General features: G+C 41.8%; 1 protein-coding gene across 4 annotated transcripts in view; it reads right to left on the reverse strand.

Annotated features, from left to right (window-relative positions):
* The window catches only part of nav3 (neuron navigator 3), a 178,950-nt gene that overhangs the window by 59,085 nt on the left and 92,375 nt on the right, over positions 1-27,490 (reverse strand). For 3 of the 4 annotated variants that reach the window (XM_029494731.1, XM_029494730.1, XM_029494729.1), the window contains exons 7-10: positions 22,919-23,061; positions 14,615-15,758; positions 10,504-10,619; positions 1,582-1,690 (exon numbers count right to left, since the gene is read on the reverse strand). In XM_029494731.1, the coding sequence (XP_029350591.1) occupies positions 1,582-1,690; positions 10,504-10,619; positions 14,615-15,758; positions 22,919-23,061 (1,512 nt within the window). The remainder of the gene's footprint in view (positions 1-1,581; positions 1,691-10,503; positions 10,620-14,614; positions 15,759-22,918; positions 23,062-27,490) is intronic. The other variant, XM_029494728.1, reaches the window with a different exon arrangement.

Below are 27,490 nucleotides of genomic sequence, written 5' to 3' on the forward strand. Positions count from 1 at the left end.
CACACACACACACACAGAGTGCCATCTGTCATGGCTGACAGCAGCCTTGCCTTTGTCTTCCTCTGCGCATAGAGCAATACACACAAAATAATAAACTGAGGGAGCTGGAGAAGCGAGAAGGCATCGCCACAGGGAATTGACCAAAACCAGTGGTTATCATTTTGTCTTTGCCTGAGCTGCGGTGTCTGAACTGTCTGATGTTAGATGTTGCCCGTGGCTCACAGATGGGACAGTCTTTTTAAGGTGCCAGTTGTCTATCAACTCTTGAATGTCATCACGTGTCGCAGCTGGTGAGGAAGGTGACGCCAAATTTTAATTAAATCCAGGAAATGTGGGGAAAAAACTGGTGTGGTAATAGAGGGAACATCTGTAACAGATATATCTTCCTGTTGGTTCAATGTGATAAACTGTGTGGGGTGAGTGAGAGATTTCAAAATCAGAACTGCTTTTATTTGCCAAGGACAACAGAAGCACAAGGAGGCTGTCTTGGACTATTATTGCAAACTGTGATAACAAAGGAAGTGCGTTTGTTTTTTTTTTTTTTTTTTTTATTGTCTATGGTTCAGTTGTGACATGTATGGATCTTCTTGCAGAGTGTGTGTCTTTCGTTATGGCTATGATTTTTATGAAGTTGCACATGTCTCAGCCTTGCCACATATTACATCAATTTGGAAACACCCTGTGAGAGGAGAACTGCAGACTGTAGCTTTTGATAAAACTGTATTTGCTACATTTCCTTTATCAGTTCCATTAGATAATAATATCACAATTCTTAATACATCTATCACTATCCATTCTTTCTTTGTTGATTCGTTCACCTGTTTTAGTTAAGCAATGTGATATAAACAAAGCAAATATTGTAATGCCGTGAGCATCTTAGCATAACAATCAACAGACCTAAATTCAACTTTTATTTGAGAAAGCCAGCATAGACAACTCGGGGACCAACCATTTAAAATTTGACAGCAACAACATTTGCTTGTAAAAACCAAGCTCAGAAACATTCATTCATTCACTTATTGCTTTCACCACTGCTAATTGAGACTGATGAGACCCAGGCTAGGGGGACTGGATGCAACGTCCAAACACAGCAAAAGAGATTTTAAAGGACAATGCAGTATTGTGGACACAGCCTTTAATACTAAATATAAACATGGTTTTACGCTTGTGCTGCAAAATATAATATAAATTTACCTAGAAGCTTAAAATCAGTCTGAAGAATTATTCCCTTCAATGCTGAAGTAATTCGTTCAGTTTCAAAACTGCTTTCAAAATGTGTTTTGACTGGAGGCTTTCAAATCCTGACCCCATATATAGAATATGACTGTGGAAGTAGATAAAAACAGATTGTGAGAACAATGGACCTTGTGGTACTAAGCTAAGTAGGAGCAACCGTGTACACTACATGCTAATTGTTCAGCCTTGAGAGAGCCGTGAGGTCAAACGTTTCAGTAGATCAAATTCAAAGTTCAGAGGAAAAATGAGAGACGGGCATCTAAATGGGAAATATGACTATTGTATCACCAAAGGAAAAGAGAGCCATTAGGAGGAAATAAAGGACAGTGTTGTTTGAGTTCCTACCTGTGGCTGATCTGTGTCCCCCGTAGACTGGACATGGTTTCTTCCAGGTTCTGTCGGAGGTCAGCGATGTTCTTTACCGTTCTCATGCGTCTTGTCTCAGGGTCCTCTCCTGGAGACACATATTTCATGTGATTTACTGAGATGTTACACACACGCTCTAAGCATTCAGCCATACCCAAAGAGGTTACAGATGCACAAAGAAACAATGCAAGAAGTGCCATCTGACATACTATATTTTGGAGCAAAATGACAACCCTTCAAAATTATAGACCTCATGAGTGCATGTCCATAAACCCTAATAAGACAATTTAGAAGCCAAACAAAACAAATGCAATAAATCAGGTTGTCAGGCTGCACCATAGGCAGTTCTTTTCCTCCAAAAAAAGTGGACATTATTTTACACAGTATTGACATTTTTCCTTCAGGCCGGTGCAGAAATGTCATCCCGTGGCACTGTGCACTCTGTCAGTCTGCTCAGGACACAGTTTTGCCTGCAAAAGCAAACTCTGTCAGAGTTCCTGTGCTCATCTGTCAGACACTTCAGAAAGCTCTGTCTCCCTGGTCCACCATCATAGTCCTCTCCCTACAGCAGAATACATGAAAGCACTTCATGTGTTTTATGCTCCTCGCGGTTTCCCATTTAAATCATTCTCACAGTTTTGCTGAGACATTAGGCCTATTCTAAAGGAGCGCTGCTAATAAGCATAGACTGGGCAACATTTTGAAACAGTGATTTGTGCGCACACACCAAAGTATCTGCTTGTCTGCACCAGTTAAGCCTCTCTGTTAGTTTGTCAAGCTAGCCCATATCTGGAGGCAGAAGCAGCAGAATGGATTATTAACCAGTAGCACGACATGTAAAAAGAATGCCAGTCACAATGCCTCAGAGTTTAAAGGTGTTTTCAGATTAAAAGTGTCTTCATTGTGGATATGACTGAGCCAGCACACCATGTCCAATTGATGAGCATGAGAATCTTGGCTCCATCAGTTCAACCCGAGAAAACAAGTTGACAGTAAGCCACAGTGACTACAGTGACAAATGGGGACAGAGGTGTGGGAGCTACGCTGTTTTCCTTCAATATTCCTTGGTCTCACTGGGCAAATGGCACCAACATGCATTTACTACATGGTTAGTACACCCCATTGATTTCTATAGTTGTGCGCAATGACAGAAATCTTTCTCTGTTTCTATATGCTGAGCGACAACACATGGAGTCGCTGGGCTTCCCCAGGAATAGTAAAATGTGTGGAAAACTGCCTTTGTGTCTCATTTTTCAGAGGGATTTAAAAGGTTTACAATGTGCGATTTCCAGTGAGCTGTCATGACCACAACACTCCTGAAAGAAGACGGATATAGTCTTCATGAAGTCACCTGCAGGTTTCCGAAGAGTGGTTTCAAAGCTTAGAGTGGGCTGCTCTACAGTAATTTCGCCATCTTGGCAGTGCTTGAGCCTCTCTCACTCCTGGCAAATCCCACAAATCAGTGAGATGGCAAAAGAGGTAGGGCATGTGAGGAGCTCAGATGATAGGAGATGCTGGTTTGTGGAAAAGACTAAAAGCAGCCGTGCTCTTGACTTTGCAGAACTTTGGGCCTTACTAAAATGGAAACAGGCAATTTCTATAAAAATTCATGCTGTGTACAGCTGTCTGGAAAGGAGGAAATTAGCTGAAGAGATCAAAATGCCAACAGACGGTAAACATTTACTTTTTTTCGTTATCTAGGGGGACTAACACTGTTGGAGTCGGACTGCTGTTTTTTTTCACCTGCTTTTTTTCCAGCCTGAGAGGTTGCTGCTTGATCAAAAAGTACAGAAGAAAATGGAACTTGTTATTACTTTAAGGTTAAAGGTTTGGAAGCCTTTAACCTTCAAAAACACCTTTAAACTCAATGAAAAAGCCTTAAATAAATGCTGATCATGAAGGGGAAACAGTTATAGAATGGAAGAGATCTTTTGCCTGCCAAATTTACAGGATTCAGCACGGCTAACATCATCACAGTCAACTTGTCTCATGATTGTATAATAACCACAACAATACAGTATTGGTGAAAAAAGAATGAATAAATGTTTTATTATACTGCACTGCACCTTGCAATGACCTGGCAGGGTAAAGAGCAGTCTGGTGTAATTGAGGTCATGCTTCTTCTTTGCAGAGCAAGCTGATTGAGGGGTTGTATCAGTCTGAGGTGGCGGCACTTGTTTTTAGCCCTGGACCCCAGATCAGGCAGCCACTTTGTGAACATAAATTAGAAATGGAAGAGCCAGAACTCCCTTTAAAAAATGGCGGCAGACCTCTACCTAACTGTGGTGATAAAAGTGTCTGTTAGCCTGAATTTTATCCCTGTCAGGACAGATCTCATGTGAAACAATCACGAAAAAGAAGAAACCTTTCTTTGAAGCTAAGAATGATACATTGCTGATATTTTTCAACTCCTTCCTATAACTTGGAGATCCAGCTCATGAAATTAACGAGAGCTGGATCTCTTGTTCCAAGAACTCAAAGCATCGCTGTTATTGTAGTTCCTCTTGTTCTTGTATTCCTCTTCTTCCTTCCCAACATGTTCCCTGCTTCTCTTCTCTGCTTCCAGAGAGATCTAATAACAATCCCATTATATATAGTGACATGAGGAAGTCTGGTCCTGGAGTCTTCATGAAGCAGTCCAATGTATTTCTGTTCTTTTATGTGTGTGTGTGTGTGTGTCACCCACTGCAGTACACAGAGGTCTCACTTGCAGTGTAGAATAGCTAGTGGCTAAGTCTCTTGCCCTTTATATTCTAATTTAGCAGCAGCTTACACACATATATAGTTGCTTTTTCAACTTCAGTATCTAATACAGAGGTGAGGAGTCACACAGCATACATTCAGATTCAAGCTGCTGTCAAGCTGTGAAGTCGCCAAACTCAAAGCAGGCCGGTGGGAGGAGGGCGGGGGGCTTTAAAGGTGCAAAGAATAAGGAGAGAAGGTAAACAAACACACACAAAAACACCCTGGTCTTCCTGCATTTCCTAACCTCAACCTTCACAATTAATGCCTGAAACTAACCCTAAAGCCAAGTCTCAACCTTCATCCTCTGAAGCTGTGCAGACTGGGACATAAATGTTCTCACAATGTTGGTTTTTGAACTAGAATCTGTTCAAACATCCATGAATAAAAGACACTGGCATGAAGACACACACACAAAAGCTGGAGAACAAAAGCTGCTCGGGAGAGAGTTGACACAACATAATGCAAATGACTGCAGTTTTAGATTTGGACACAATTCTACACACACACACACACACACACACACACACACACACACACACATACATACACCCACACACACATGCTGTACCAGTGGGTCTTTTGGTGCCAGTTCGCTCTCTCGTCCCTCTCTTTCAATAATGCATGCTAGCTGGTACTGATGCTCTCCTTGCACCAGCTGAATACTATTAGGGTACCATTCCACCCATCTAATTATATTACACACAAATTCACGCCAACCCAAATATGCACACATGCGCACATGTTTACACAGAGCTGCAATCTCGCTGTAACATGGCATTTTGTCACAGATCAGCCAGAAATTCATACGTTCATCTTCTACCGCCAATGTGTTTCCAGGTCGTTGGGCGTGCTTGAGCCAATTCCAGCTCACTTCGGGTGGAGGGCAGGTGCATTGCAGAGCCAATACACAGAAATGGACAACTGCTCACGCTCACACCTACGGGCAATTTAGAGTCACCAATCAACCCAAACACACGTCTTTAGATGGGTGGGAGGAAACTGGAATACCTGGTGGAAACCCACACAGGCACAGGGAGAACTCCCCACAGACAGGCCTCAGGCCAGGGAACCAAACCTGCAACCTTCTTGTTGTGGGGCAGGACTGCTAACCAGTGTCACCATGCTCCTTGCCTTAATGAAACTCTGGCTGTCAATCATTGTAGCAGCTCTCACCAATACACCAAAGAGACAGCCAATGAAGCACATTTAGAGTTTGTGAGGCATAAAAAGACAAATACTTCCAGATGCTAAAAGCACAAACTCTGCAGACACAAGTGGATACTCTGGGTAAAAGAATTTCTTTCTTGGCCTCACCCAATGGTTAGTGAACAACTAAAGCCTTAAATTTGTCGCCTTTTGGCATCTACTGTGCAAACTTACTCATCATCCACAGAATGTGTTTCAAGGGCTGCTTTTTAAAACACTGATGGCAAACTATCTCTGACAAATCTTGTGTGTTTTTTTTTCTACCTTGTTATTATCTTTCTCCTTAAATTCAGAGATAATTCCACCTAAGCCCTGTTTGAGCTCCTTTGAACACTGAAACAAAACAAACAACACACAGCTTCACAGAAGTCAAATGTTAATGACTTTTGAGGACACCGTGTTAAAAATGCTATATCTCAAACACTTTTCTATATTATCTTCTATCTTTCTATATTGTCCTGAACTTGCTCATATTATAACTGAGCTTTTGCACTTGGCAAATTAAAATGGTGCCCCGTCTGACTCCTAAAATAAAAACACCTGGATGCACACACAGTATAGATGAGCTTGCGCACACACACACACAATCAAGGGAGCAATAATAACCTATTGATTGAAGCAGCAAGTAATAAAAGTAAAAATTTCTGTGTTGGTTGTGACTTTCCATCACCTGGAACTCAGGGTATTTTTGATTTTATGCTGCATCATGCCTCAACCTGCTTCAGGAAGAATCAGCAATAATCTGCTCATTGCCTAAACTCACCCTTCCGTGCATTTTACTTTGCTTTATCTATGAATGCACAATAGTCGTCTCTGCTGTCACAATGATGCAAAAAAAGGTCTTATCAACCGAAACCTCCCCCTCCTCACAATCCCCGTCCTCTGACATCAAAGCAGGGTTTGTGCATGGGTGATTATTCCAAGAGTGCAAAACGCCTCACACCTCACACTGGAAAATTTGATATCCAAAATATCCCAAGCTAGACATTATTAAAGCTGCTGTTGAGGTGTAGCTCAGTACCTGTGGGTAGGTTATTCATGGTGTAGCACAATGGCGCTTGCAGAGCTGAGCGCCTCATTAACAGACAGAGTGAGCGCTGTGAGTGACAAAAATTATATATGTGAGGAAGAGACATCTTTTTATTGGTGTATTCATGCGTTTAAAAACTGCTTGTGAGTATGAGTGTGGATGGATTTTCAACATTTGTGGGCGAGTGAGTGAGTGTGTGTGGTTGTGTGCTCTTACAGTCCAACCATTTGCAGTTTTCTTAAATAGGCTCTTAAAATGCTAATAGTGTGCTCTGAGAAAGAGGCTTCCCCATCAAGAGGATTAAGAAAAAAACCAGCTTATTGAAGGCATTTTCTGCTGCCACCTTTTCTGCTCAAGTTTGCTCATTTGAATCCAAACTTAGTCGCTTAACATGAACATCTTTTACTTCTGTCACTCATCCTTCCCAATTTGTGCCATTCGTCTTTCTAGCCTAAGTGATATAATCACTATATTAATATATTCACACAGTCATTTGCTGGAATTAGCTGTGACTAGATGGACTTACGTGGGTGAGGTTTTTTGTGCAGCACCTGTTCCAGGTCACCCAGCATGGTCAGGATCACCTCTTTATCCAGCTGAGCCGTTCCTTCCCGAGGTCCTCCCCCCGAGACCTCTTCTTCTGCCCAATACCCTCCATCATTCTCCCTGTTGCCCCTCTTACCACCACCCCTGCCCACTGCTGGCTCCTCGTCTGAACGGCCGCTACTGCCGTCCTCATCTGTCCCCGCCTCCTCCCTTGACTTCCGATGTGAATCAGTCCGTGGATGGCCACCGTATGACGCCCGCTGTGGGCGACCACCTACAGCTGTGCTCCGCCAAGGGACCGGTATGAGGGAATGCTCTGACTGAGAAAGCACCTTAGTGAGGGAGAGCGACAGGGAGCGAGCTCTGGTGCCCCGTACACCTCCGCCCCTGGTGACCGCTTCCTTCCTGGGGCTCCCCTGCAGGCTGCCTCCTGCCCGCTGCGTGGAGGATGAGTACAATGAAGAGTTCTGAGGTTGGGAAACACGAGACGGTGGGTCATCAAGCTCAAAGGAGTAAACTTGCTGCTCACCGTCACTGAGCAGGGTCAGGTTAGTCAGTGAGCGCTGCTTGATCCGCAGGTTGAGGTTGTCAGGGAGAGGCTGGGGAGGCCGTCGAGCTGGGCTTCCTCCCTGATACACAGAGAACTCTGCTCCTCTCTTCATCTTTGCTCACCACTCCCTTTTTCTTTTCAGCTTACCTCTTTCCCTTCCGTGGCTTTCTGACTGAAAGTACGCATGCAAGTGGGTGTACCTGTGCCTGGGTCTCTGTTTCACATCTTGGATGCAGTGTCACTGAAAAGGCAGATGGAAGGAAAGAGGAGCAGGAGCACAGTAAAGGCAGAGGGATGTGTCCCCACGTCCCACGCCTCCCGACTGAGGTCCAGGCTTCAGAAGGATGGAGGGAAAGCAAGCACAGGGTGAGGAGCAGAGAGAAACACTCCCTCTCAGGCATACATGTAGAGTCCAGATCCATCCTTGAGGCTGTCCATACTCATGGTCCGATGCTGACACACACGTATTCCTTCAGCTTCTTCCTCAGTTCTCATGCTGTCTCTCTGTCTTCTTGACTCCTTTCTCAGGCTTCACCACAGTCAGGGGCGTGGATGAACGAGTCGCTACATCTCCCGTTCCCCACCAACACTCTCTCATTCCCTCTCCCGACAATGCTCACACTCTCCTTATCATTTCCCTTATTAAACGACAGTCTCATTTCATTCACGCTTATCTCTCTTCCTCCACCTTCTGTCTGTCCTTTAATTACCACCTCTCTGCCACATTCCTCCTGCCTCCCCTTTGACTCTCTCACGGTCACTCTCTCCTAACAGCGGAAAACGAGCGAGTGCTGAAGCCGGCAAACGGGCTCATGTAGCTCTCCGTCTGCCTGTTCACTCCAGCATGCAGCCTGCAGTACTCACTCACTCTCTCTCTCTCTCTCTCTCAAACCTCTTTTCTCAGTGTTTATCACCCTCTCTTTCTCTTAATCCCTTCCGTTCTCTCACTTTCTGCGCAGTTCCCTCCTTATCTTTTCTCCCTCCACACTATCATTCACTCTCTCTCTCACACACACACACACACACACACACACACACACACGGTGTGTCTCCAGCTCTCTCCCTTACTGTGTGACAGTGAGTTGTTTGGGCAGTACCTATGAGCTTTGCAGCCTCTTCTGACTTAATTAAATGCTATCTTGAGAAGTGAAAACAGCAAGCCCGCAGCTTATCATGGATCAACACCAAGACTGCCGCCGACATTCCCATCAATCATTGCAAGCATTAGCCCTGTCGCTATTAGTCACAGCTGTCCTCTGCACATTTTTAAACCCTGGTTATCATTAGTGAAAATACACTGGAAGCAGGAGCCTCAAAAAATATAATGCAGGTGATAATCATTAGATTTGACTCTCAGTGACTTATCTGCATACTTTTGTGCGACAACCACAACAAAAGGAAGACAAATATAAATATAAAAAGAAAATGCAGGGTAAAAAATAATTTTTATTTTTACAAATAAGAGAACGAATGCTTAAATCAACACACGATTCATGGCTTTATAAGCACGTTGCCTTGATGCTTGTGTACTTTCTCGATTGAAGCTGGTTAAGTGGGTATATGTAATATAAGTATGCCTGTCATGTGGTATTTGTGGTGCCCATATGTTGAGATTTCCCCACCATGACACATGTGACAACAAAAAGCAAGTGTTTAAGATGGAACCCAAACAAAGGGAACGGTCAGCAAAGCAGTCTAATTTTATCCTTCAAATGGTGGACTTTGGAAAAACCACAGCTGAAGCAAATGTCTGGAATGTCACTGATGACCTGACATCCCCCCCCAAACCCATAATCACACTGTTGTTGTTGCTTGCTGAGTCTTTCTGGCTTTGCTTTGAACTTAACATCTTATGCTTCATGGAGCCGGCTGTTTGTTTGATTGACCTTCATTGTGTCTCTTATTGGGAGGGAAAGAGGCAGGAGTTTTTCCTCAAATGAAGACATTCAGTATGTGAATCCAGATATATAAAAATTCACATCACTTTCAAAATGTTAGTATCTTGAATTGTGGCCGATGAATTAGCACATTAAACAATTGCTTTTACCACACATGTGACTATACATTAAAAGAGAATGGATAAAATATTGAGCGTTTCGTTTCTGTATGCAACCGTGCAAAATCCAACAAACAATAGGCTTTCTGTGGTCAGTGGTATGTGTTTTAATGGTGTGTTGTCTGGTTCAACCTCTCATCCTTGAAGTTTGTGGTTAGAAACTCCTGACCATAAGTCGACTGCCTATAATTAGAGGACAATGAAGACATTTGCTGTCCCCCTCTTCGGATCTAAATTTAACCAGTATTTTTCAGTTGTGTAGGTGTTATGAGAGTTAATACTTGAATAGGATTGTGAATGTATATGTAATACAACAAAATGCGGATTGTAACAGATGATGGCAGGCCTGCAAGCAAACAAAGAGGCACAGATGCTCCCTGAGTCTGGCTGTCAGCATTGCCCTTTCCCCTACACTGCATTACACCTGCTTGGGGTATGATCCCCAGTAAACACAAAAAACCCAAATCAGTGCTGGACACACATACATACCACAATGGTGGCACCTTTTAACACCTTCTACTGACAATGCAGCCTGTTCCTTCTCAAACAATAAAGGACACCTCAACTGTCAACAACAGTCTACAACGGTCTCATATTTACGGCAGCATTGCAGAAACAATAAGGTCAACATTAATTAAAGATAGATATTGCACAGGAGACGCAGTTAAAATTCCTGTATGGCCAATTTTACTAGAGACACAGAGCCATGTCACTAACTGACACACAAACAGATTCATTATCTATGAAAAGACCATAGCGTTAATATACCTGATATCTCCTCCAGGCACTGTTTGGCCGTCTTGCTGTAGACCAGCTCTCCCTTGGTGGGGCTGAGACAGGGGTCGGCTGGGGCCACCATGCTGCAGTCATTTTCTGAGAATGTCCTGAAGGCACAAAGGGCAAATAATGCACAACAGTTATGAAGACAGAATGAAATAGCTTGAAAACAAAAGCTCAGTTGCAGTGAATGGTTTTTATTGAAGCTAGTGACAAATGCTTCAGGTTGATAACATTTCAGGTGTATTTGGCCCTGCCCACTGTCTTCCCAAGTTGACAGGGTTGGCTACTTTGCGTTGTAACCTAAAGTAACTAAAAGACTTCAGTTTGATTCCTTAAGATTCAAGCATATTCAACAGGTGGGCACCTATAAAAAGGGGATGAATACGTTTTGTTAAAGACGTTTTCTGGGAGAACTTTTGCATGCATGCTTGAGGCTGTGTGGATGGTGGAGTGGTTAGCGGGCACACCATGATAACACATCATCCCAGCTTCAACTCCAACCTTGAGACCTGTGTCTCCATACTTCCTGTTGGCCTCTGCCACTTATTATTATAGCAAAAATTACATAAAAAGTCCCAAAAGTAATACTTTAAAAGTATCTTTGAAACATGTTTTGTACACAAGTCATGACTTCATGGTATCATACTGCACTTTTTATTTTCCAATCGAGTCCACTACACTTTCCTCCACACACTGACAGGAAAATACAAAACCATGCATGTATAACCAGACAAAACACATATACAAACAAAATGAGGTTCACACACTCATTAGGGAACACAAGCTCAAGGGAAAGCATGTAAGCTACCTACATGCACATGAAAATCCTGGCATACACACACTTTAACTTGTAAGCACGAACAGATCTGAGCACCAGCTACTGTATATATATACACAGCACGCACTCACACACTTACACACATACAACAGGGAGCGTCACCACCACCTGCAGAGCTGCAGATAAAAATTGGCCTTCAATTGCGACAGCAGCGTCAGACTGTGACTTCAGCTCCTGCAAGCTCTGCTCACCGCAGAGGATTCATACAGACATTAACAGCCCACAACAGTTTGGAGTCAGAATAAAGGAGCAGATATGTGGGGACAATTTATTGTGGTACTTTTGAATGGACAGGTCAGCAGTAATGGGAATAGCAGCATTAAAATAAACAGTGTGTTTTGTTTTCAGTAATGGGTAATCTAACTAATTAGTGTCTCCATTTTTACAACACCGTTACTGACAATGACATGGGGGTGGGCAACTATAAATGAGCTAACTATTGTCATCACTGGCTCTCTCAGCTGAAGGACTGCAAACTTTGGTTTCTCTCTTTTAAGCGGGGTGGACAACCACAAGTGATGATGATTGGCTAAGGAGGGTAAAATTTCATGGTAGGCCAATCAGATGCAGAGGGGGGCAAGGAATTCGCACACGAACCACAAACCCACAAATACACACACACACACACACACACACAATTTAAAGGTAGCATTTGCAAAGTGAAATTTCAGAATTATAATGTTTTCTGTTCATAATTTATTGCATTAGGTGTTTATTTCATTCATTCAAAAATATATAATGTTCAGTTTTTATTATATATAACTATAATAAAATGCAAAGCATGCACTGATCTGCATCTATAAATAATTCATATTAATAAAAAAATACTGGTACATAATTTTTTTTATCTTAATAGTAAACGGTTACTTTCCCTGGTAACTACTTAACGTAACTCAATTACTAATTTAGTTACTTCTTGAGAAAAATAAATACAAATTAATTTGTTAAACTAACATACCTAGCACTGTACATCGAAGACTCAAAACTGTATATATGAATTGCATTAATGCTTCGGACAGCTTAGGTTATTGGAGCACAGGATACAGGGTCTTTTTGTGGATAGAGGGGGGAAATCAATCCTGCACGCAAACTGCAGCAAAATCCTCGAAGCACACCGGTCTATTCAGCTGGGCACAAGACAACAGCTTAAAGTGGGCGTAAGAGAAAGAGAAACCGAACAAAACAAAGATGCCTAATTGGCCTGAAAACAATGATAAATGGCAGAGCAGTAGGATGCCTTTATGCTTCCTGTTAACATGCTAATGGCTGCAGGTGAGGCCTGCTGTTGAGGGGGAGCATTTATAGAAAGAAATGAGGCAGGCGAAGATAGAACCTGCAGAAATGTGTTCAGCAGGACATATCTATAGGCACATACTGTAGGTAGAGCAGTGACATGAATCTGCATGGCACCTCAAAGGGAGCACAAGCATAAGGAATTTCATACCATCTGTGTCGGTGTTTAGAGTAACTCTCAACAATCATTACTAGTTTAAAGCTTCCATCTGCATATATTTTTGGAGGCATAAATATGACAAAACTATAACCCATTCTTCTTTTGGTTGACAATAATGTACAATCTTCAGAATAAAAAAAACAGAGAAAGTACATGGTCCAGAGCAGTAATTAAAGTTTGCAGAGCTCATGGGAGGAATCAGATGCATATCTCCTGCACTGGAGTTCAGCCAGGCGCTCTGCAGTGTCCACATTCTCCACAACACAGTTGGAGAAAAAGGCAGCATAAATAGCCGTTTATTCACTGTCTAAGACATAACCAAAATGCTTGCTAGGATTTCCTGGTTCCCCAGTCTCTCAACCATGAGCTTGCCGGTGTGAGCATTTTGTAGTCCTTCACCAGCATATTTGGAGTAGAAGTTGGAGCTGTGGAGCAGTGAGGGCACGATCAGAAGACTGGATATAAAAATGGAGACAGACTCCAGGGCTGTAAAGTGAAGCCAATGCTGAAGTGCCTTAAACCTGCATTCCACCTAATGGCTACCAGGAGGCAACTCCACTCATTGTTAAAATTAAGTCGGATTGTATTGACATCTATGGGATTGGGGGGAATTGATGGGTCTGTTTAATAACTCTATTAAAAGTTTATTCTAGACCTGCTCCATACGAATAGAGTCTTGATGTAACTGTTACGACTTGGCGCTATATTTTCTTTGATTCATGTGATAATCTGTTCAGAGACAGGGATTAAAACACCCTAATTGTCCACTGACTCTAATGAACTTAAATACATTGGCGTGTGAAGCATCCATGTTCATTAATGAAATATTTTGTTTCAAATGACAACAGCAAACTTGCACTTTAATGAATGATTAAAAAATAATTCCGCTTTCTCTCTGTCCAAACACAGAGAGTAAACTGTTTCCCAAAAACATAAAAATCAACCTTCTTTTGAGGGTTTATTGGTTTTCTTGTTTATCATACTGAGAATTATCCCAAAAGGTGTGTTTGAGAGCTTTGGCACAGTCACTTCTTCCCACACTCACTGTTTCTGTTTACTTTTTGAGTAGGACGTGTGTGATTTATCGTCTTAGTTTTGGTTGTATTACTCACTATCTGCACAGGACTGACACTTGCAGCACTAACTAGCTAAATCTGTGGGATAAATGCTAATATAATGCTAACTCTCGAAAGAAGCACTGCAAATGTGGCAGAGCTGAATGTGCACAATGGAGGAAGTGCAAAGAGGGAGAGAAGGGGTGAAGGATTAAACCTTGTTTAATGGGATTCCTAACTCTCTTTCTCTCCTAGCACAAAGCCATCCCAGAGACTTTGGCGGCTCCTTCGTGTTTTTTTTTTTCTTTCTTCAGGATTACCTCTGCTGTCATAAGAGAAAATCGGTCCTGCTGGGCAGATTTACCCACTTACGGCACCTCTGATGGCTGTAAACGTCAGGGAGCCGTGCACAAGCTGCATGCATCACAACAACCCTGTTTGAATGAAGAGTGCAGGGATGGATTCCTGAACACTGCTGATGTCTGGATTCACACATCAAAGATAAAATCCAGACAGCTAAATAGTAGGCTTTGGCAAGCACCAGGCAACGGATGTTAATTTGTTCTATAATGACTGAAGAGATGTGGAGGCAAGAGCAAGATGCACTGTAGGGAGTGCCAGTTGAACGCTGGGAGATCTCCTGAGTATCATGAGCTGCATGTGACTGTACTGTGACTGACTGTGGGGAGGTATGACTTTGAGAAACAAGGTTCTGAGTATGTGCACACATAAACAAACACACACGTGTCTCACCTGTACATGAAGGGGGCCACAGTGGCAGTATTAGGATGGTTATGCTGCTGTTGCTGAGGAAGCTGAACTACTCCGTTCCCTCCTGGCACTCCTCCGCTCCCGCCTCCCCCTCCTCCTCCTAGCATCCCACTGGACCCGGACAGGGCTGAGGTGCTGGTGGAGGAGGTCATGCTGGTCCGTTTTCCCTCTGGACCCCCCATGGAGCGCTGTATGTAGAAACTCCCCCCCTGCCCTCCTTTTGTCAGTTTGCCTCTCTCTCCTTCTCCTCCCCGCATGTTGCCGCTGCTGTTCAAGGCAGCTTGACTCTGGGTCTGGGTCTGGGTCTGGGTGTGGGACTGACTCTGAGGCTTTGCGGTTGTTGTTGAGGGTGCTTTAAGCCCTGGCTTTGGGATGCCGCTAGAAACAGATGAGGTGCCACCATCTTTCTTCCCCGATGAGGGCTTTCCTCCCTTGGGGATGAGACTAGCAATTTTTGAGGTCTTCTTGGTTAAGTCTCCGAATGTCTCACGCTCTTCTTTGGCTGGAGAGCTATCCTTTGATTTCCCCGACTTGCCTTTGTCCTCCTTTTCTTTGGACGTGGCCATCGGCCTACTGCCATTGCCAGAGGCTTTTGAAAAGGAGGGAGATGCAGATGAAGTCTTGCTCGGTGGAGTGAGGGATGATACTGGGGTCTTGGTTGTTATGTGCTTGGCCGTAGCACTGCTACTGCTACACACTGAGCTTGTGGGTGTCAATCCATCCTCACCATACTCCGACAGGTCATCCTCCTCCTGTAGAGCCATCTCTGCCACAGACGGTGATGCCCGCGAAGCCGATCTAGGGTTTATCAAGCGGAACTTCTCCAGCATTGACCTTTGTGGTACACTGCTGACAGCTGATCCTACTTTTGATCCATCGCTGCCATGTGTTTGGACACCCTCCGGGGCTTGGGGTGAAGGGGTGCTGGAAGGCGAGTGCACTGGGCTCGCCAGCATGGAGGAGGTGGCGCTGTGCTTGAGGTTCATGGACTTGCTGCGCCAGGACTTGCCGGCAGTAGGTGATGGGATGGCAGAGGCCAGCTGCTGCCCACTGAGGCTGGTGGGAACTGTCCCACCAACACCGCTCCCATTCATCCCGGCAGATACTGGGATGCCCCTCACTGCTTCTAGATCAGGACAGAGATGCAGAGAAGATCATAAAAACCTTTCTAATAACCCAAAAAAAAAAACATACAGTAAAAAATATACTATATATATATATATATATATATATATAAATATTTGTTAGATTTTTTCAATTTGAATAACTATATAACCATTTTGAGTAACATGTTCAGTGTGTTTACTGGACTATTTTGGCTTCTTTAGTCTAATTCATCAGTGTTGAAACTGATGAATTAGATGTGATTCTCTGGCATATGTTGCAATATGTTTTGTTTGTGCTCTTGATTAATGAGAAAAGCATTATTTCATCAATGTACTGTCATCAGATTTTTCCAGACAAACCCAAAAATGTTTAGAGCCAATTTTTTTTTGCCCTTCTAGGACTTTATTTGACATGTGCCACACCTGAACACTCGGCTGACTTCTTGTATGGTTTCAAACAGTTACATGAGGGAAATTTTCAGAGGGTTTCAATGTTTTGTGAAGAAGAGTGGTTATTCCCACTTGGCAGAATATCAAAATAAGGTTTTGTTCAAGGAATATATTTCACTGTTAACATTACACTGGTGTCTCAGAGTGGTTTGCACTCATGCGTGCTATATCTTCCTCTGCAGGATCTGTTGCCTTCTTCCCCTGAATCACACCTGTGTAGCAGCCTGTCACTGCATGTTTGCAGGGGGATAACCGTGCTTATAAGGGAGCAGTCACCATGCCATTGCCAGGACAACAAATAGATTAAATCAATAAATACATCACACATGTTAAAATTGGATGTAGAGGCAAACTTCTGCCCCAAGGTGACTGTCCTTCAATCAACGACGTCGACATATTTTAAAACTTGTTGCATCTTGCCCTAAAACTAGACCTAAATGCTAATAATGAAAATTGTAATTACTGCGATTATTTTGATTGCAAAACATGATGTTTTGATGTTGTCCTACTTAATTTAAACTGAAAATAAATAAACAAATAAATAAATAATCTGGGTGATTTTTGTTGGGTCTTATGCTAAACAAACATGATCATTGTGAACACTGCTGTGTGTGACTGTTGTGGGTTTTGAAAATGGGGCCTGTGCCTCTAATTCCTGTATGATTGCTCATCAGTGATAGAAAATTGTGCTTCTAGAGAGTCAAAACAAAAATGGCCCTTTGTGTACCTGAACATCATGTCATCTACATGTAGACAATCCGGTCAATGTTTATTAAACTTTTTTACACCATGGGCCACTTAGCAACAAAGAAATAATTCAGACCACTTTACAACCAAACATGATGCTCCACATGTTCACATGTAATTCATGATCATAACTTTTGTTTCCAAGAAAATTTCATGGGATGCCTTTGTGTGCATGGAAGCATACTGGAAATGCCAACAACATGACCAAATACAGAAGTGCTCTATAAGTAGCACAAAGAAAAAAAATAGTTTTTTCCAGTGAACACAAAAGAGTGTTGAACACTTGTTCATTTCAAAAGGCCCAAAGTGCCAAACAAGTGCATTCCAGACAGCTTCATTACTTTTCTCCTTATCTCCTGGAAACCCCCATCTGGCTGCAGCACATTTCTGGATGGACTTGTGTTGTATTTGCAGCATGTATGTATGCCTTTTTTTTTTTTTTTTTTTTCTTTGCATGTGTGTTGAGTTCTGTGTGCAAGATGCGGAACTTTTGCAGATCCAAAGAGAGACCCACATTAAGTACAAATATATGAATGAAAACAGGAAAATATCCCACTGCCATGATGTGAACGCTACAGTTTCTAAGACTTGTGCTTTATGGAAATAATCATGTTTTCAATGCTGCATTATCTAATAGTCAGTCAAAAACAGTGCAAGTGTTCTAAACTGACAGAACTATACGTCTGTGTCTGAGTCTGATCTTTTTTTTTCTCTTTTAAATCATTCAAGATGTGGTTTTACCTTATAACCACTTATTGAATTTGCTAGCATTTATTCTATTACAGGCCTGAATGCTCAGCTGTGATGCATTACAAAGTTGTTTACTTGTGCCACATTTTCAGTAAAATGGTTCTCGGTGATTGCAACATGCTGTGGCCAAGTAAGAGACACAGCAAACAGGCACAGCACATAAACTTCCACATGAACATCCCTCATGCGTGTAAAATTATGTTTTGGAGATCGCCACTGAGCATTGACCTTTACACATCGACACACTCACACAACACTTGGCTGGTTCATCAGCTGTATTCCTTCCCTCAATTGTACACACTTACTAGATTCACTAACTGGTTGATAAGAATAGCACTTGCTTCACACCATAAGAGGAACATAGACCAACAGAAGGAAGGGGTCTCCTTCTGTTTGTGAGTAAGAGTAGAAAAATAGGCATTAAGGAATGGCTGAATTAGAGATGGGCGGCAACAGAGAGGAAGGAGATCAAGTGAAAGCATGAGGTTATGCCCCATTAGACTGAGTGCCTGTCTGGCTGTCAGTCAGCACAGTGTGTCTGGTTCAGCTGGCTGAGAGTCACCTCCAGTCTGCAGTTTAAAGACCCTTCAGGCAGACAGAAAGAGAGAGGGAGAAAGATGAATGGGGGGGGGGTTTCAGCTTCAGCTGTGGCTGAGGCCAAAACACTTTAACCGGCTTACACTTCTGACAACATTCTCTAAACCCTTAAAACATGCCTGAAAATGCCTCAGTGCACCATGCCAGCTCCGGAGTGAAAAGTGCAATCTGTCAGGCTCTGACAATACCACGCAGAGACCTTCTACTACATATTGTAGTATCGGACAAAATGGATTCTGGCAGCAGGCAAGAAATTATGGAAAGAGTTGCTTACTTACTTCTACCTATATTAATTTCACATATGCAACTGGTGTCATTATTTTTTTTTTCCAAATAGACAGTACTATACAATATTTACAATATTTTATAAAACTTTCATTTCTCAAGTTGTTAAGATGCTGCAGCAAATGAACATCTGGTCAAGATCGTTTCAGCCAAATAGTTTCAGTTAGTTACTAAAACACTGAACATAATCAGCTTATCAACCAAAGCATCAGTGCATCCACTGACTGATGTATATGTACATAGCAGTTTGTACATGGGCAAAGCATTAATACATGATTCTTTATATTCTGCTGTTCAGCTATTTAATTTGTTAAATTTGATTATTGATCACTATTCAAGTAATGCAATGCCATTTATATAATTGTTTTTTTTTTTTTGGTTTGTTTTTTTTTTTATAATATTCTCACAACACAACCCACCTTCTCAAACCATGTTCATTTTGTTCTGGGTAATAATTCTACATCATTGGAGTGAACAGCATATATCAGTATTTATGCCCTTAAAAAAAGTGTACTTGGGACTGTTGTAACTGCTGACTGTATGTGTATCTCTTTTCACATCTTAAATATTGAATCTTGCATGAAATTTTTGTACGTGGCTGCTCTAAAAGGGAGACAGTGTATTTGTTACAACAGCAGACATCCCCCTTGGCCTGGACACCGTTTCTGCATATTTAAAAGGGCAGTGAGCTGGCAGAAACCTTATGTTTTCCTGTTATCACTTAGAAAGATGAGATGAACCATAGCACACAAGGGTCTGATCTTAACCCAGGCGAGGTATTGTGATTTAATTTTAAACAGGAGAAATAAATGATGTGGTGGTGAAAAATTGTGGCTTTGTTTTGTGTTAATTCAGTGTGTGTCTAGGCAGTCCTTTGATACCAATGGAAGCACGGGTGACAGAGCATCCCTTGTGTTTCAGTGTGTGTGTGGGTCCTCTGTATTACCTCTCATCTTCAGAGAGCTAGCATTGGCCCTCAAGGCAGTTTATGAATGTGAACGAAAGAGGTCACAAATATTTGTGTGCTTCTGTGTGTGTCCAGCTACTTGCCTCTATGTTTGTGCATCCAGTCAATTAGCCCTGTCTTTAGAGAGTCCCTCCCTCCTTCCCTGAAACGTACTTCCTGTTACACGTTCCCCTTTCCCCACCTCAGAGGCCGTTTCGGTGCGCCATCACAATTTTCACCATGTAGTGACTTGCTGTTGCCATGGCAACAGACTTCTCTCTCTTTTTTCTCTCTGCAGGCCGAGGAATGAAATGTCACTTCTTCTGAACCCTCTACTAACAAAAACATATGAATATACACACATACATGATGTTTACAACTAAATACCAGACTATACACAGAATGTATGATGCCAGGATTTTAAGTGTGTTGAAAGCTACACACATAGAGACACGCATATACCAACCTGCAACTAGTTACGCAGTATTAATCTTTTTTTCTCTTACAACTCTGCATCTCGTTTTAGATGCATTTGGCACCATCTAATTTAACATTACATCATACTCAGGTGGACAACAAATCATCACCTTTCCACAGGGAGTCAGCAGCTTCTCCACTTATTTGAAGATGAATGCAGTTCTATGCACTCATCTTCCTCTTCAAAAATAAACATTGTCATCACAACTTTGTTTTGGTCAACTTAATTCAACTTAAGTGCAGAAAAACAATTAGATAGTTGCATGCCTACAAGAGTGATATAACGCTTCTCCTGCCCTTTGAGTTCCTGTTTCCTTGGTCATCTTCACTGTGCCAGAGAAGATAAAAACCAACATAAGTTTTTAATTCATCCCCATAGAGACGCAGATTACTTTCTAATGTAGGCTAAACCATTTACAGGTCAACGCAGAGCTTCAGTCACTATTAGGTGGGAAACAGCAAGCTGTTGTATGTGCCTGCTTATGATATAAAAATACCTCCATTCATATGTATTTGGTTTTATACAGCAGTGGACAGGGCCTTCAGACAAGCAGAGTTCTGTAGGGATGTCACATTTTTGAAGACCAACCGTTATCATCAGCTTACCTCAAGCATATCTTTCTCATATCCAATGCCACATTCACAATGTCACATGGCCCAGGGCACCAACATTCAAATGTGCCATAATAATGAAAAGAAACTTCAGTCATTACTATGAAACCACTACAAGACATCCAGGGAGAACTCTGTAAAGGCAAAATAAATTGACAGGTTGGTCATGGGCTATTTTTTAAATTGAAAAAAATAATCTGTCTCTCACACAGTTCAAGGCTCACAAAATTCATTTTTCTGCTGACTGAAAAAGAAATGTCATCAGTTGCTACTGCAGCAGACATGTTCATCATTTACCATTACAGCACACCTTAGGCACCTCAGGCAGCATTTCTGATAAAAAAAAAGGTAATGCTATTAATTTATAGCGTGACGTCATTAATTGTTCAGTTGCATCCCTGTGATGTACTGGGTTGGGTATTTACACAACATAGATGACAAGCGATATAAAGTGATGAAAAGAGAACATAAGAAAATTAAAGCCTGTGAAGCCACAAGATAAATTATTAAAAGGAGGATGGTGAGAAGATGTAAGATCAAATGAGAGGACACGCTTTATGACAGGAGCGAATGAACAACCCATCCATCCATCTCCGGGTCACAGGGGGTGCCGGAGCCAATCCCAGCTCTCAGCACTTGGCGAGGGTGGGTACACACAGGATAAGTTACTGGTCACCCATCACAGGGCCAGCATACAGAGAGACCGAGACAAACAACGCCGAATGAGCAACCCGTAGTAGAGAAAATAAAGTGAAGAAGATGAATAAAATGCCTTGTGGCAGTCACTTCCTGTATATCAGAGATGTCCAGCTCCGGTCCTGGAGAGCTACTGTCCTGCATGTTTTATATGTTTCCTTCTCCAACACACCTGATTCAAATGATCAGCTTGTCATCAAGCTCCGATGAAGTCTGATCAGGAGTCACTCATTTGAATCAGGACTGGAATTGGACACCTCTGCTGTATATGTTTCTCCATCTTCTTTCTGTCTGCTTACTTTCACCCAGAAGCTTCTGGCTGCAACACTGACATTTCCCCAAAATTGATTTTTCCTTTTTTCAGTCTTTTTTCTTTACGGCGAAAGCACTGTTTCATTTCCCCTGCAGTGAAACTATAGCACCTAGAGTCTTATCTCTGCAAACTCAACTGCACTGTTTGGAAGAGACACATTAACCTGGTACAGACTGTTTTGAAATTAAACTGATCATCCCTAACTGTTATGAAGGCGGACTCAAGCACAACAATAAGAAGACATATCAGTTTCTCCTCAGATACTAACTCCACCTTTTTCTGTCCACCCCCTTGCTCCCATTCAAATGTTATTTTTTGCTGTGAATCTCCTCTTAGTGAAGAGGGAGGTTTTCAGACAGGAATCAGAGGGGTGAGTGAACATGTGAACTTCTTACAATTGAAAGCTCAAGAAAATAACAGAAAGCAAGAGGGAATTTCAAAAGGAGTGTTTTCTGAAGGCTCTTTGCTGCTCTCTGACTGCTGCTGCTCACAGTTTCTGTCCTTCTTCCTACTGAACACTGAACCTATGTGAATGGATGGGTGGATTTCATTTATTAAACCCAAACTGGAAAATTCTTACAATTAAATACTAGTTAGTTCTTCAAGATTTAAAACAGCTAGAAAACATTTTTATGATTACATGGGTTAAAAGCCAAAACAACAAAATAAATAAATTATAAAAAAAAAAAAATAAATAAATAAATGTTGTTATATTCATTGTAAACTCATCATCATCACTGGTTCTAATTATTTGTATGACTCTGAGGCAATGGGAAAGACTTTGATAAGTGTATTATTAGTGTATGAGCCTGCAAAGCTTATATAAATATAGTGCGTGAGCCAACAGCTGAACATTTTAGTGATTAAAACATTGCAGATTGACACATTCACTATTCACAGAAGGACACCATTAAAACAATTATTTAATTGTGAAGGATAGATCCTGCATCAATAAAAAGCTGTATACTCTCCCACTCTGGGTTTGGGTTACTGTGAGACTCCTTCTCAAAATCATTTACAGCCTCGTTAGCCTCGTCATGTTGACAGAGCAGCTGCCTGCGTTTGCCCCCTTTGGTCATCTCTCAAATGGCTCTTGCCAAGCTGTGAAAATTTGTCACTGGCATTTATTTTAATTCATTTGGAATAAAAGGCTGGGGATGATTCAGCAGACGGGTTAAGATTGGGAAAGTGACAGAGTGGGTCCTGTGCTCATCTCCCCAAGTCAGTGGTGCCATCAAGTGGCTGGGATGGAGAATGAACTTTGCTCACTTCCACACAATCAAAAGGAAACTGGCAGCCATCCTTACCTCTATCGTTACCACTAGCATACTGAAGAGGCTTGCTCTTGTCAATGCTGTTAAAGCTCTGGCTGCGACGATTAAGGTTGGATGAGCCTGGGCTCCTGGAGGCCCCGCTGCCTGCAGCAGGGACCCTGGAGGGCCCTGGTAACCTGTGGAAAGAAGGATTTACAGGTTAAAGTACTTAAAGGGCCACAGTGGATTTTTCAGCTTTATAAAAAAGAAAAAAAGACTGCAGATAGTGCTGCTTTGGGGTTAGCAAAGTGAAGAGGATGGCACTACATCTCATTTGTCATCACAAGATGTCTGTAATTGTGATTCCCGACCTCCACCCACCTAAAATGTACGACTGCTTACTTTAGAGCACCTGCACTTCAGGCAAGGTTTTTCATAAACAGATACTTTTCTGTTGAAAAAAAAATGCATGAAGCCAAATGTCACTCATTCATTAATCTTCCATCCATACATCTACCGCTTTTCCATTTCCGGGTTGCGGGGTTGCTAGAGCCAATTCCAGCCAATGTTCCGGGCGAGGGATGGGGTACATCCAGCCAATGCCAGTCCATCACAGGGCCCATTCACAAAGACAAACAGAGACGAACAACCACTCACATTCACACCTTGACAACGGTCAATTTAGAGTCACCAGTTAACCAAGACATGCATGTCTTTGGATGGTGGGAGGAAACTGGAGAACTCGCAGGAAACCCACACAGACACGGGGAGAACATGCAAATTCCGCACAGAAAGTCCCCAGGCCGGGAACTGAACACACAACCAAGCACAGCCGTGGTGCCCTATTCATTAACCTTCTATGATTTATCAGTTTCTGGTTTCGTAGCCAATCCCAGCTCACACTGAGTGAGGGCAGGGTACACCCTGGACAGGTCACCAGTCCATCACAGGACCAACACACAGAGACAGACAGAGACCAACAACCACTCAGACCTAATTTAGAGTCACCAATTACCTAAACATTCATGTCTTTGGATGGTGGGACAGACGGTAGTACACGGAAAAAACCCATGCAAGTACAGGTAGAACGTGCAAATTCCAGACAGAAAGGCCCCAGGCCGGGAACCAAACCCACAACCTTCTTTGTTGGAAGAGAAATAAAATTGAACCAAAAAAAAAAAATAATAATAATAAATAAATAAAAAAAATGAAACAACACCTGAAAGATTTTACTTCGGTGATTTAGGCTGCTGCTTTATTGTTTGAAAAAAATCTTTTTAATCATTAAAGGGAACTGTGCTCAGGAGGTATTATTTAGCCTGTGTCATGGGCTCTAAAACTTTTTTAATTCTTAGAAAACGAGGCCTAAACCAGGCAAAATAAACAGAAACATTTTGCTCTAACAATCTCAACCAGAGAAACATGAGCAGCAAAGTATAAGAAGAAAACATCAAGTTTACAGGGAAAAGTCAAAGTGAGGGTGAGAGGAGTGGTGCATAATGCTGAAAACATTGAGCCTTAAATATCTTGCTTGCATTAGAGGGCTGTAGGTGTCTCCATTCAAAGACTGGTCTTGTGCAATAAAAAGAAAGAATGAAGAAACCTCAAATATACTTAAACAACTTCCTGTATTTCTGTCTTCTCTGCCTGAAAGCTGTCATGATGTCCTTCAACAAAGATAATCGATTTGCCATGGTGAATATGTCACTCATGTCTGTGCTGCAGATGGAGCCGAGATGTCGGAGAGGAAAAAAATTTATTTTAGTGGTGAAATACTCTCAGCAGAGAAAAACTTGTTTCATATGTTCCATCTTGTATTAAGGCCTTTGTTTAATAAAATAAACAAATAGAGGGCTGGAACAACACAAGCATGGATTTTAAAAAAGAGGAAAGAAAGAAAATGCATGCAAACCTGTCCTGAGACAATGTTCACTTCTCTCACATTCACTACTTCCTGCTTCTCACTTGAGTCAGGTCAAATTTCTTTTGGTTATGATCCTATGTTTTTGAGATATAAGAGTTTCATGAGCCATTGGTCTATTATATTCCTGGTGTATTTTACCTCAGGAAAACAACAGAATTAGACACTGATAAGCTGCCATCTTGAACCACATGAGCCTGGAAATAATTTTATGCTGAGGAAAAGTCCAAATACGTTAAAGAAATGAGTGTCCGAAACAGTATGGAGGGGTTAAAATATTGAGGGTTTTTTTTTTTTTTTTTTTTTTGAGTCAAATCTACAATTATTTAGTGAAAAACAATGCTCTCTGAAATGCTTGAGATGGATGCTGTTTGACATCTATGCTGTAACACACCCTGATTGAATTCATTTGTGGGTTTCACCTTTCAAATAACCCATTTACTCTAATGACTTTATTGGATTTGTTTCTGGAAATAGAAGAACACACAATTAATTAACATGTATATGTGCTACCAAAACACTTTGCATTGTGTGTGCTCTTTTTACCATATGACACAATTAAAAAAAGAAGCTCCAAACAGAGATAAGGTTCCTGCTCCCGCTTTCAAGTCAAGCCAAGGTTTTATTCATATGGGCCCAATATCACGAACACAAATTAGCCAAAGGGGCCTGAGCAACTTCCATTATTAGACCCTTGAATCAAAGGAGAAAAAGCCACCCAGAAAACACTGAGGAACACAAGGGGAAGGCACCCCTATTAACTGATATGAGCAAAGCAAATTATGCTTTTAAACCATAAAAAGTCAGCACTCTTTCAGTTGCAATAGAGGGACTTCAATAGTTCATAATAGCAAAAAAAAAATAATAATAATAATAATTAGCTTTGGTTGTCTCCCTCAAAAATTCCACAAAATTCAGCAACTAAGCAACCTGCACAGCACAAGGCCATGGAAAAAATGCCTCGTATGTCAGTGCATTTGCTGAGAAATGTAAACATCATTTCTGCCGACAATAGTGCGAAAAATAAAATGTGCTCCAATGCAAAAAGGAGCAGCACATGTGCCAAGCCTGTGCTCTTAGGTCCTTCAAATTTTTCACCTCCCGCTCTATGTTAACAGCAGTGACTGCAGACTGATTAGAGACGCTGATCCAGTTCTGAGAGCATAGGCTTGGTGCTCTGCCTGGGTGATCTCACTAAGCTGCCGTCAGAGGTGGTCATCAGCCCAGAGCTAAGGCTGCCTCACTGGGCTGACCCCGATGGCCAAGTACAGTAACCACCCACATGCTGCAATCCGGAGCCAGGGAGAGAGAAGCGGGAAATATTTCACAGCAACCCCTATGACCCTTTGACACATATGCAGTCACAGACATATACGCTGATAATAGTAGGTTCAGTTCAGAGCTTTCAAATGAACAAATAAGAAGAAAACATGAGATAAAGAAATAAGAATAAAAAAACCAAGATGAATGAAAAGAGCAAAATGCAGTGAGCAGAAAGGATGAGATAACTGTTGCTGCAAGCCAAGACAAAAGAGAAAGGAAGTTAAACAGTGGGAAAATTAGTGAGAGGTTGAGGCAATTCAGATGGAAATCTGAGGCAGTCCCTTTTATCATCAGATTCTTTCATCTTCCCTAAATACATGTAGGATAATGCATCAGCAAAACGGAGCTGGAGAGAGAAATGCGATGTAACTTGTGGACAGTGGTTCTGTCTGTGTATCTGCCAGAGAGGATCTGCATCCTGCAGGTAAAGTGAAGAAGAGAAGATCTGGACATCAGATTGCTCAGCCTGTCAATCACCAGCTAATGACTACAGTTCTGGCAAAGGAGAGAGAATTTCCTTTCCCCCTTCCAAGGTCTTGTCGGCGAATGCGACCTACTTAATGCCTATTTCTCAAACTATTAGTTCCTATTTACCAGCGTGCAAGGATTATCACACCTCCAATGTCAAAGTCACCTCCGGCTTATTAAAATAGAAAGAAGACACCAGAGTGGGCAGGTGACCAACAAGCTGTCCAACATTACCCCCTGCTGCATTGCTGATGAACTTTAAAGGTCCCACAGCTTTTTCTGGCAGCCATGCGGCTTTTGCATCTTGGCTTTCAGACATTAAATCTTGGATGTCCCACAATGTAACGCAAACTCAGAAATGACAAAAGTCTGCCTATTCCTGATTTCCTTAAATACATTAAACCAGCTGGTCCAGAGGTAGCATCTGATGCTAACCTAAATTTTGGTAATCAAGTCAAGCATGCAGTTCAGTATATTTTTAACCAATAGATCTTTTCCAGTCCAATCACTGATGTACAATAATTCAGGCATCAGCCATTCCTCCATATACTCATCGTCAGCTGGTTCAAACCCCTGCTGCTAAGTATTTTTCAATCGGGTTTGATGCAACAGATCGTGTTCGATTCCAGATTGATTCTAAAATGTTGACTTTTAAGTTTTTATGGTTCTCTGCTCGTCTAACTTCTCTTCTTTCTCACATTCTTTGTAAAGGACTTTTTATTTCTGCAAATAAAATTTCCCCCAGCTGTCCAGGTTTCAAATCCAACTCCACTTTAGAAGATCTAATATATTTCTGTGCTGTTACAGAAAAATAAATAAATAAACAAAAAAAAAAAAAAAAAAATATATATATATATATATATATATATATATCAAGTCATTTTGCATATAGAACCAGTCTAGACCAAACTCTT

The sequence above is a fragment of the Echeneis naucrates genome, chromosome 23 (genome assembly GCF_900963305.1).
Source record: "Echeneis naucrates chromosome 23, fEcheNa1.1, whole genome shotgun sequence".
In the NCBI taxonomy this organism is placed as follows: domain Eukaryota; kingdom Metazoa; phylum Chordata; class Actinopteri; order Carangiformes; family Echeneidae; genus Echeneis; species Echeneis naucrates.